This window comes from Macaca fascicularis, chromosome 6, assembly GCF_037993035.2.
Source record: "Macaca fascicularis isolate 582-1 chromosome 6, T2T-MFA8v1.1".
NCBI lineage: Eukaryota > Metazoa > Chordata > Mammalia > Primates > Cercopithecidae > Macaca > Macaca fascicularis.
Genome location: NC_088380.1, coordinates 61,609,027 through 61,621,724, shown reverse-complemented (window position 1 = coordinate 61,621,724; position 12,698 = coordinate 61,609,027). Strand labels below are relative to the sequence as shown.

General features: G+C 39.8%; 1 protein-coding gene across 2 annotated transcripts in view; it reads left to right on the top strand.

The window, feature by feature from the left end:
* ANKRD55 (ankyrin repeat domain 55) overlaps positions 1–12,698 on the top strand; it is a 138,507-nt gene that overhangs the window by 37,160 nt on the left and 88,649 nt on the right. For both annotated transcript variants that reach the window (XR_012413670.1, XM_045393726.2), the window contains exon 3: positions 7,048–7,170. Coding sequence is in view for 1 of the 2 variants with exons in the window: in XM_045393726.2 (XP_045249661.2) it covers positions 7,048–7,170 (123 nt within the window). In the remaining variant the exon portion in view is untranslated. The remainder of the gene's footprint in view (positions 1–7,047; positions 7,171–12,698) is intronic.

Below are 12,698 nucleotides of genomic sequence, written 5' to 3'. Positions count from 1 at the left end.
AATAAGTTTATTTATAAATTACCCAGTCTATAGTATTGTGTTATAGCAGCAGGAAACAGACTACGACAATAGTATTTTCAATGAATGATGTTGGAAAAACAGGACAGCCACATGGAAAAAAATGTATTTGAACCCTTACTTTACACCATATATAAAAGTTAACTAAAAATGGATCAAAGACCCAAACATAAGACCTAAAACTGTAAAACTCATAGAAAAAAGCATATGGAAAATCTTCATGACACTGGATTTGGCAATGATTTCTTGACTATGATATCAAATGCACAGGCAACAAAAGAAAAAATAGACAAATTAGACTACATCAAAATTAAAAGCTTTGTCATCAACTATCAACAGAATGAAAAGGTAACCCACAGAATGAGAGAAAATATTTGCAAATCATATACCTGATAAAGGTTTAATATTCAGAATATATAAAGAACTCCTACAACCCAGCAACAAAAAGCCAAACAACTTAATTCAAAAATGGGCAAAGGATTTGAATAGACATTTCTTGAAAGATATGCCTATAGCCAATAAGCACATGTAAAAATGCTCACTGTCACTAATATTAGAGAAATGCAAATCAAAGCCACAATGAAATACCACTTCACCCTCATTAGGATGGCTATTATTTTTTTAAAAACCAAACAATAAATAATAAGTGTTAGCAAGGAAATGGGGAAATTGAGACTCTTGTGCACTTTGGTGGAAATACAAAATGGTGCAGCCGTTTGGAAGACAGTATGGTGGTTCTTTCAAAAATTAAAAATGGAATTATCACATGATCCAACAATTTTACTTCTGAGTATATACCCAAAAGAATTGAAAGCAGGAATGCAAAAAGATTTGTAGACCCATGTTCACAGCAGCATTATTCACAATAGCCAAAAGATGGGAATGACCCAAGTGTCCATTGACAGGTAATGAATAAACAAAATGTGATGCATACATACAATTAAATATTATTAAATCTTAACAAGGAAGACAGTTCTGACACATTCTACAACATGGATGAACCCTGAGGACATTATGTTACGTGAAATAAGCCAGTCACGAAAGGACAACGGTTATTGATTCCACATACGTGAGGTGCCTTTAGTAGTCAAATTAATAGACAGAAAGTAGAATTGTGGTTTCCAGGGACTGGGGACAGGAAAGAATGGGAAGTTACAGTCTAATGAGTACAGAGATTTGAAAGATGAAAAGATGAGTTTCAGTGATGGTCACACAACAGTGTGAATGGACATAATGCCATTGAACTGTAAGTACACTTAAATGGTTAACATTTCAAATTTTATGTATCTTTTACCACAATTTTTTTTCTTTTTTTTTTTTTTTTTTTTGAGATGGAGTCTCGCTCTGTCACCCAGGCTGGAGTGCAGTGGCGTGATTTTGGCTCACTGCAAGCTCCACCTCCCGGGTTTTCGCCATTCTCCTGCCTCACCCTCCTGCACAATTTTTTTAATTAAAAAAAAACTCTAACTATCTGAAGGCTACTATCATGACCCCATGGAATAATCTTCAGAGTAGACACATTTATTTCCTTCAACCATTCTTCACGTGACTTGATTAAAGTCCATTCATACCTCTAGTCACTCACCTCTGAGTGTTCTCCAGCCACTATACCCCTGTTTAATTGAGACCATAGACCTCAATATGACACTGACCAGTTTAGAATGGAAAAGGCCTATCACTGCCCTCAATATGGCTACTAGATTTGGTAATTCAGCCAGACTTCCTCCTAATTTATTACAACGCTGTTTATTTCTATAGAGCTAATTTTCCAACTAAAACTCCAAGTTCTTTTTTAAAATGTTTTATCGGTCAGTACTTTTTCAGTGATTAAAAAGAAAATCCAAATGAATAAAGAAAATCCAAATGAATACACAAAATCTATGTAAATTGACTTAAGCTGAAGGCATCACATTACTCGACTTCAAATTATACTACAAAGCTATAGTAACCAAAATAGCACGATACTGACATAAAAACAGACACGTAGACCGATGGAACAGAATCGAGGTTCCAGAAACAAGTTCACACATTTACAGTCAACTCATTTTTAACAAAGCCACCAAGACATACATTGGGGAAAGAACAGTCTCTTCAATAAATGGTGCTGGGAAGACTGGATATCTATATGCAGAAGAATAAAACTAGACCCCTATCCCTCACCATATCAAATCAAAATGGATTAAAGATTTAAATATAAGACATGAAACTACCAGAAGAAAACACTGGGGAAATGCTTTGGGACATTGATCTAGGCTAATATTTCTTTTTTCTTTTTTCTTTTTTTTTTTTTATTGGTGGGGGGAGGTGTAGGGGGGCAGAGAAAAGCTCTCCACCTTTCTCTGGTAAGAGAAATATGTCACCAGGTGGCTTCCAGGTTCATGGATGGTAGAATAAAGTGACAGTATTGTTCTCGACAACCCCAGTCAATATATCAAACGTATCATTGCTTGTCATGGGCTCTAATTGGGTCACATCCCTGAGTCAGTCTCCAAGGCCAGGATAATGCTAGTGCTGAGTGGCTTAGTTCTAAGCCACGTGTTCTGCCCCTGACCAGGGATATAGTCAATTCCACTGAATCAGCCTGAGGGCTAGAAGAGGAGAGGAAGTAGTCCCTAGAGAATAAACAGGTTAATCTTATCAACAGGGAGAGGGGAAGTTGAGTGCAAAAACTACATACTTAACCACCCTTCAATTAGTTCAACTGGATATTTTGTGGACTAAGATATTGTTACCAGGGGTCCTTGTTCTTAGAGCTCCGCAGATGGTGGCGGGCCACTTCCAAAATGGTGAGCCACTTCCAAGATGGTAACAAGCCTCGTGTTCTCTGACCTGGGGTTCTTGGCCTCACGGATTCCAAGGAACGGAATCTTGGGCCATGTGGTGAGTGGTACAGCTCTATTAGAAGCTGTGGGTCACGGAAGAGAACCTAGAACCCAGTGACTGGTGTTCAACTTGATTAGGATGAACCTGAGCACTTAGCCGTGAGGGATCAATGGCAAGCCTTTAGCCCGATTGGGAGCGGCAATGGGCGCCTTGCTGGATCAGGAGCACAGTGGACACCCTGCCAGATCCAGAGGGATATAAGTCAGCGGCGGGTCTGTGACAGGGGCAAACAGCAGTGGTGGACATGAGCGAAAGCTCAGCTCGAGCGGTAACAAACACGGACCAGAAGAGAGTGCAGTTGCAAGATGTAATAGAGTGAAGACAGAGCTCCCATACAAAGGGAGGGGACCCAAAGAGGGTAGCCGTTGCTGGCTCCAATGCCTGGGTTTATATCGCGATCATTGTCCCTCCCACTGTGCTCTCAGGCAATAGATGATTGGCTATTTCTTTACCTTCTGTTTTTTCCTAATTAGCATTTTAGTGAGCTCTCTTTACTACCTGATTGGTCAGGTGTGAGCTAAGTTGCAAGCCCTGTGTTTAAAGGTGGATGCAGTCACCTTCCCAGCTAGGCTTAGGGATTCTTAGTTGGCCTAGGAAATCAGCTGGTCCTGTCTTTCAATATGTTACTCTACGTTTAGCCCTATTAAACACCATCTAATTAGATTTCTGGCAAGATATTTGGGGATCATAATTCTATCAGGCAATGCATTCATTGTTTCTCTCAGCTGTATGTGGTCGACAGTGTGATGAATGTGCCTTGCATATTTTAATGCACTCAGTGATGAATGGATTGTAAACACATTTATGTCTGTTATATAGGCACATTATATAACATATGAACAGGCTATTAAACACAGAGCTCCTCAGCCTACCACCAGGATCTTCTTCCTGAAGTGATACCACCAGCATCTTTGGCTGTGGTCACACAACCAGATACCAGCTCCATTTTTGTCCTATTTCTGGGCCCTATTTCTTGTGCCCAAATATATTGTGAGAAATCTTAAAATGTCTAGAGTCCTGGGAAGTTTCCTAATGGAGATTAACGTTCTGTGCAATTTATGAAGTCTTTGTCTAATCATCATCAACAAGAGACTATTTTCTCTACATGTCCCAGATTTCTAATGCTTTCTAAACACACCAAAAAAAACTTTTTTAAGTAGCAATAGTCATAGCAAATATATACACTATTATATGCCAGGCCTTGTTCTAAAAGCACACAGAATTAAATATTAACTTATTTCTTTCCTCACAACAAACTTATAAGAGAAGTAGGTAGTTGTCATAATTATCATCATTATTACCTTCATTTTAAAGACAAAGAAACTGGCCAGGAACAGTGGCTCATGCCTATAAATCCCAGCACTTTGGGAGGCCAAGGTGGGAGGATCGTTAGGAGACCAGCCTGGGCAACATGGCAAAACCCCATCTCTACAAAAAATACAAAAATTAGCTGGGCGTGGTGGCGCGTGTCTGTAGTCCCAGCTACTCAGGAGGCTGAGATGGGAGGATCACTTGGGCCTGGGAGATCAAGGCTGCAGTGAGCCAACATCACGCCACTGCACTCCAGCCTGGGTTAACCAACGAGACCCTTTCTCAAATAAACAAACAAACAAACAAAATGAAGAAACGAAGGCCTGGAAAGGGGATGGCCCAAATCCACACAGCTGGTCAGTGCAAACTGGGACTGATACTGAAGTTGTCTGGCTCCATAGTCCTTGTGCTCATCACAGGAGTAGCATTTGACCCGGACACTCCTCCTCTGTCACTTCTGGCCCCCAGGCAAATGTGCAAGTGAGTCCGCCTAAAACAAACACATGAAAACAACAAAATAAGTTAGGGAACAACCACTCACTTTACAAAACAGTTTGTTGTCATAAATGAAATATTTCCAATAACAAGTTCCTTTGGGGACAGACAGGTCAACCGGCTAAAAGTCGCTTATGACTTCCCAAAAATACTGGGACAGAGAAACCGAGGCAAAGGGTTAGGTCCACTGCCAACTAAACATCAATTAGAACTGAAAACTAAAAAGTATCTTTGACATAATGTCCACATTAGCAGAAAAACACAACTTAAAAAAACCTTTTTCTCTCTTTTTTTTTTTTTCTGGAGATGGAGTTTCGCTCTTGTTGCCCAGGCTGGAGTGCAGTGGCACTATCTCGGCTCACTGCAACCTCTGCCTCCTAGGTTCAAGCAATTCTCCTGCCTCAGCCTCCCAAATAGCTAGAATTACAGGCATGCACCACCATGCCCAGCTTATTTTTTGTATTTTTAGTAGAGATGGAGTTTCTCCATGTTGGGAAGGCTGGTCTCAAACTCCCAGCCTCAGGTGATCCACCTACCTCAGCCTCCCAAAGTGCTGGGATTAAAGGCGTGAGCCACTGCGCTTGGCCAAAAAACGTTTTCTTACACACATATTTTTTCCCTGGACAATGCTATGCTTTCGGGGCAGAGGAGGCGTGCATGGGAGGAACTGTGTATGAGTCGATCAGCACAGCCTCTCCCTGGAGGCCTCCTTTTGAGCAGAACTCACCTCCCAGTCCTCCCTGTGCTCCACTTAACCACAGGTCTTTGTTTGTTTGTTTGTTTGTTTGTTTTTGAGACAGAGTCTCGCTCTGTCACCCAGGCGGGAGTGCAGTGGTGCGATCTTGGTTCACTGCACCCTCTGCCTCCCGGGTTCAAGCGATTCTCCTGCCTCAGCCTCCCAAGTAGCTGGGATTACAGGCGCATGCCACCACACCTGGCTTGTTTTTCTGTATTTTCAGTAGAGACAGGGTTTCACTAAGTTGACCAGGCTGGTCTTGAACTCCTGACCTCAAGTGATCCGCTCGCCTCGACCTCCCACAGTGCCTGGATTACAGGCATGAGCCACTGTGCCTGGCCCCACTTGATCTATAGTTCTCTTGTTGCCTTTTTGTTTGTTTGTTTTTTAAGACAAGGTCTCACTCTGTTATCCAGGCTGGAGTATAGCGGCACAATCATAGCTCGCTGCTTAAACTCTGGGGCTCAAGCGATCCTCCTGCCTCACCTTCCTGAGTACCTGGGACTACAGGTACCCACCACCATGCCCAGCTACTTTTTAAAATTTTTGTAGAGAGAGAGTCTCACTGTGTTGCCCAGGCTGATTTCGAAGTCCTGGGCTCAAGCCATCCTCCCACCTCAGCCTCCCAAAGTGCTGAGATTACAGACGTAAGCCATTCGTTGACCGTGTATTAGTTGGTTCAGTTGTGCCCAAGGCACAATGCAGGTGGCTACAAAATTCAAAGGAGTTGCCTATAGTTCTGTTTCCTCCGGGAATTCCATCTCATGAAATCCCAGGTGGTTGAAATGAAGAGACTTTCATGAAGGGACAGCTTGCAGAGATGAAGCAGGGCTGAAAGGATGAACTGGGGATGCTGAAGCTCCACAGACTAACATCAGTGGGAAGCGAAAGAAGCATGGGAGGGGACCGTTTTATCAGGGAACCCAGTGAAACTGACTCTGTAGAGAAAGAGACTGGCTCTGCCAAGAAAGAGCCTCCTGGTGGGAGAGAAGTGGCTCCTGCCGAACACTGCACTAGGGGAAGGCAGGAAGAAATGTCCCTTCTCTCTCTTCTCCCCACGAGGCTCCTGCCCGTGCCTTTCATGGGCAAGCAAGAGGGTGAGGGAGCCTGGGTGGAGCACTCAGCAAGGGTCAGTCCTCAGGGTACAGAATAGGGCGGGAAAGGCCGGCTCACTCTCTACATCTGGAGATCAGAGAACAGAGAGCACAATGTCTCTTTCAAAGGTGGTAAACTGAGTCATTGAGAGTACAAGGAACATGCTCCAGATCAAAAAGGGCAATGCAGAACCGAGATGAGGGCCCCACTTTCCTCTCTGGGCTCACCGACTTCGAGAAGCCTGAATGCCTGGAAAGAATCAGAAAATCTCAAATGACATCCAATCCCTCAGGTTCCTTTCCAGTACACAGCGGTGTTACAAATGGCATGAGTGATCCTCCTTTCTTCAGAAGTGGTGAGGGAGTGTGTGGCCAGGATGACTCAGTCTTCTGCCTGGATTCACTTGAGAAGTTTTAATGAATCACTTGTGTGGGTGAGGACTTGGGTATTGTTATTCTTTCAGTGAACTGGCTCTACACACTAACATTGTGTCTGTTTGATGCATGAAGGTGACTCATCCGAGGAAGTTGACCTGACCATGGTTTATCAGGCAGCCTCTAATGGAGATGTCAATGCTCTGACTGCAGTGATTCGGGAAGACCCTTCTATCCTAGAATGCTGTGATGGTGAAGGTGAGCTATGTATGCATTTTGAATCCAGAATGTTCTGCTCTCTTTTTTTAGAGGTGGCCTTCAGACATGAGCAACGTTAATAAATGTATATCTGACCAGCCATTTTGATACTGTGGCTATGTGCAGATACCTTGGTATTTCTTTAAATAAGGGGGTTAGACACAAAGTTTCAGATTCTTTTACATCGCCTCTTATGAGGAAGTCATCATTTTGAGTTTGTTTTCAGTATCTTTGTATGAATGACCAAACTAGATAGGTCAAGTAGTTAGAAAAGGGTACGAAAAGAGTAGGCTATTTTTGGTAGCAATGGATCTTAAGAAAATGTGACTGTAAAAGGCAAAAAGCAAGGATTTCTGCTTCTGAGAAGATGGAGTAGATGCATTTCTTTCGTATTATTTCTGCTAAATACAACTAAAAACCCTGGACATTATATATAAACATAACAAGACTCTGGAAGATGGAGATAAAATGACAGATGAGCTGAGATCTCCTGACTCAAGGAATGACATTGTGTAAGTGCCCAGGGTTTTCTTTTTGCCTCGTTAATCCCAGAGCTGATGCTGAAGAAGCTGGCAACCCAGAAATGTCAACAGGCACAGACCAAACAGCAACAAAAACAACAAAAGCCTTCTCTCTCTGGCAAAAGGACCAGGAAAGGAACAGCCTAGAAAGACAGAACACTTTTTAGACAATAAGTCCCTACTCCAGCCAAATACCACAAAAAGCCATGGGGCTCCAGCCCCACTCATTCCAGCAAAGACTAAGTAGGAAACCTGGATTTCTAATGCCACCTTGCAATAATGAGGTGGCACCCCTTTACTTCCCCCTTTACAGCAGTGCCCATGGAAGTCAGCTAAAATAAAAGGTTTAATATCAGGAATGTCATAATATAATACCCCAAATGTCCAAGTTTCAATTACTTGTCATACCGAGAAACAGGAAGGTCCCAAACTGAATGAAAAAAAATCAACAGACGCCGATGAAAGACATGTTAGAATTATCTCACAAAGATTTTCAAATAACTGTGACAAAAATGCTTCAATGAGCAATTGAACACATGCTTAAAACTAAAGAGAAAAATAGAAAGTCTCAGCAAAGAAATAAAAGACATAAGGAAAAACCAAATGGGAATTTTAAAAAATCAAAAATACAATCATCACAATGTTAAAACTCAGTGAATAAGCTCAGCAGCAGAATGAGGATGCAAAGGAAAGAATTAACGAACTTGAAAACAGAACAGTAAGAAATAGACAATAAGAAATAGATAATCTGAAGAGCCCTATAATTAGGAAATTGACTTCATAATTTTAAAATCCCCCCAAAAAAAGATATATTCAGGACTAGATTATTTCACCAGAGATTTGTGATCCTCCCACCTTGGCCTCCCAAAGTGCTAAGATTATAGATATGAGCCACCTCACCTGGCAGATTTCTACAAACTTTTAAAGAATAACCAGCATCGATTCCACATAATCTCTTCCAAAAAAAGAGATGAGAAAACACGTTTCAGTTATGTTTATGAGCTAGTATTACTTCACTATCAAAACCAAAGACAATGTAAAAAAAATAAGCCTGTACACCAGTAGTCTTCATGAATGTAGATATAAAAATCCTTAACCAAATATTAGCAAATAGCATTCAGTAATATACAGAAATAGGCTGGACATGGTGGCTCACGCCTATAGTCCCAACACTTTAGGAGGCCGAGGCAAGCAGATCACTTGAGGTCAGGACTTCAAGACCAGCCTGGCCAACATGGTGAAACCCTGTCTCTACTAAAAATACAAAAATTAGCCGGGTACGGTGGCATGTGCCTGTAATCCTAGCTACTGGGAAGGCTGAGGCACGAGAATTGCTTGAACCCGGGAGGCGGAGGTTGCAGGGAGCCGAGATCTCACCACTGCACTCCAGCTAGGTGACAGAGCGAGACTCCATCTCAAAACAAAAACAAAAAGAATCATACACCATAATCAAGTAGGGTTTGTTTTAGGGATGTTAGGGATGTAAGACTGGTTCAATATTTGAAAGTCAATGTAATCTACCAAATTAACCAACTAAGGCAGAAAATCACATGTTCATATCAATTAATACAAAAAAAGCATTAGACAAAATTTAACACATATTAATAATAAAAATCTCAGAAAAATAGGAATAGAGGAGAGCTTCTTCAACATAAGGAAGAGTACCTGCTACAACAACAACTACAACAACAACAAAACTCTAGAGCTAAGGTTTTACTTAATGGTGAAAGTTTGAGTGCTTTGCCCCTAAGACCTGGAACAAGGTGTGAATGTCCACTCTCACCACTCCAATTCAGCATAGTGTAATATGAGTGCAAAGGGGCAAGAAAAGGAAATAAGAAGCATACATCTTTTATTTTTTTGACAGAGTCTCACTCTGTTACCCAGACTGAAGTGCAGTGGCGCAATCTCCGCTCACTGCAACCTCCACCTCCTGGGTTCAAGCAATTCTGCCTCAGACTCCCGAGTAACTAGGATTACAGGTGCCCGCCACTGCGCCCAGTTAATTTTTGTGTTTTTAGTACAGACAGGTTTCACCATGTTACCCGGGCTCGTCTCAAACTCCTGACCTCTCAGGTGATCCGCCCACCTTGGCCTCCCAAAGTGCTGGGATTACAGGCATGAGCTACTGGCCCAGCCAAAAGTATACATCTTGAAAAAGGAAAAAAGAAACTGTTACTTTTTGCACAATTTGTTTGTCTTCATAGTAAATCCTAAGGAATCTACCAACATACTCCTACAACTAAGTGAGTTCAGCAAGGTCACAGTATACAAGATCAATATACAAACATAAATTTTATTTTTGTATACTAACAATGAACATGCAGACATCAAAAATTTATAATACCATTTAAAATCACTCGATAAAAAGAAACACTTAGGTGTAAATACAACAAAATATGTACAGAACTTGTATGTTGAAAACTATAAAGTGCTAATTAAATAAATCAAAGATCTTAATAATTGGAAAGGCATAACATGTTTGTGGCTCAACATATTAAACATGCAGTTCTCTTCAAATTTGTATACAGGTTTAGTGCAAATTCTGAGGAAACATCTTGGCATAAGACGGAGATCACAATTTCTACCAATCCCCAGCAAGATTTTTTGTGTATATAGACAAGATTAGCTAAAATGTGTATAGAAATACAAAAGAACTAGGATAGTTAAAACAATTTTGAAAAGGAATAAAGTGGAAGGAATCAGTATACCCAATTTCAACTACATTCAAGCTACATGCTATAGTGTTCCCCCAAATTTCATGTGTTGGGAACCTGGTCCACAATGCAGTAGTGTTGAGAGGTGGAACCTTTGGGAGATTATTGGGATTAATCCACTCATAGGTCATTGTGGGAGTGGGTTAGTAATCATGGGAGTGGGTCTGTTATAAAAGCTAGTTTGGTGATCTCTCATGAGCCCCCTTGCCGTGTGATACCCTGTACCGCCTCGGGACTCTGCAGAGAGTTCCGACCCCTAAGAAGACCCTCACCGAATGTAGTCCCTCAACCTTGGACATCCCAGCCTCCAGAATTGAAAGAAATAAAATTCTTCTCTTTATAAATTACCCAGTCTTGGGTATTCAGTTATAGCAACAGAAAACAGACTAAGACAGTACAAAAATCAAAACTAGCTGGGTTAATACATCTAGAGTATTCAGAGTTATGCCTGATACATAATAAACACTCAATAAATACAAGCTATTATTATTGCTTTTGGAATTTCATAACCATAGTGTAATTACTTTGCACCACCCAGGACAAGACAATGAGTCTCAAAGTGGCTAAGTTTCTCAACCAAAGTTTCATAGCTAGTAAAATAGCTAGGAACTGGAACCCAAATATTCTGTGTCCTTGGTTAGTGCTCTTTCTGCTCCTTATCTTATAGTGCAGATGTCTTAAAGTTCTTGGACACTTTACCACAAAAGCAAAGTGGATCATTTAAGGACACAAGATGCTGAGGCTACCTTCCTGCACACCTTACCTAACCAAGTTGCTCCACCCTTTATTTTGTGTATTTTATTTCAAATATAAAATATTTCAAACATAAGACAAAGTACAGAGAATAACATGTCAAACTGCTATGTAACCACCACCCAGAATTTAACAATTTTGACAATTTGCAATTTTTTTCTTGGATTTTTTTTAAAGGAAAAAAGTTACAGAGCAGTTAAAGGCCCTTTTTATCCTTTTCTGATTCCACCCCTTTTCCCTTCATTCCTTTAAAATAACTAACCACTATTCTGAAGCTGGTGTGTATCTTTCCTGTTTCTGTTTTTCTGCTTTGACTACTTTTCCTGGGTTTATAGCAATCTGTTGTTATTTTGATTTATAAAATTTACATAAATTGTAGTGTATATCTTTGCAATTGGCTTTCTTCACTCAAAATTATGTCTTCAAGATTTATTCAAGTGGATCTGGATTAACTTAACTTGGACATTTTTATTGCTCTATGACACTTCTTTGCATAAATCTAACATAATTTATGTATTTCTCTATTAACATTCATTTATGCCATTTCTTGTTTAATTCTTCATTATCATCTTTGATTATATCTCTTTGTTCATCACTGTGAAAGTTTCTTTATGAAATAAACTTGGAAGTGGAATTACAGGGTTATAAGGTATGAGCACCTATAATTTTATGAAATGTTGCCACATTTATCCCCCAAACTGGTTGTCCCAACTTATACTTTAACCAACAGTATATAAGAGTTCCCCAAATCCTTGACAACACCTGGCATTTCAGATGTTTTATAATTGGTAATCCAATACATATGAATGTCATTGAGAAATGACATTGAGAAATGTAGAAATATGTATTCTCTAATTATTTGAGAGATTTATAATCTTTCATATGTTTATTGGCTTGTGTCTGCTGTCTCTCAAATTGCTCCTACATTGTTTATCTCTTTCTGATTCAATTATTGATGTTATTTATTAGTTAAGCTCATAATTTTTTCTTGGTTTTATGAATTAAAATAACCTCCCAATCTGTAGCTGGCCTTTTCATTTCATTTATGGGATCTTATGTAATACAGAAAATTTTAATTTGAATATAATTTAATTTAATAAAATGTTTTCTTTATAGTTTGCAGTTTTTATGTCTTCTTCAGTAAGGCCTTACTAGTCTTAATGTTATAAAATATATTCATCTATATATTTTATAAGTTGTTAAATTTTGCTTTTCATATTTGGAAAGTATTTATGTATGATGTAAATTTTAGATCTAATTTTAATGTATCCCTTTTGTATAGCCAGTTTCTCAGCACCATTTATTGAATATCTTTTTTTTCCTACTGATTTGTGATGACACTTTGGTCATATATTGAGTTCCTCGATAGGTCTAAGTATTTCCTGAACTTTTTCCTCTGTTCTGTTGACATATTTATTGTTTTAATTACCATAGCTTTATAATCTTGTTGGTTCAAAAAGCAATAATCCTCTTTAGTTCTACTGTAAAATTGTCTTGAAATTTTTTTGGCACTTTAAACTTCCAGATAAATTTTAGG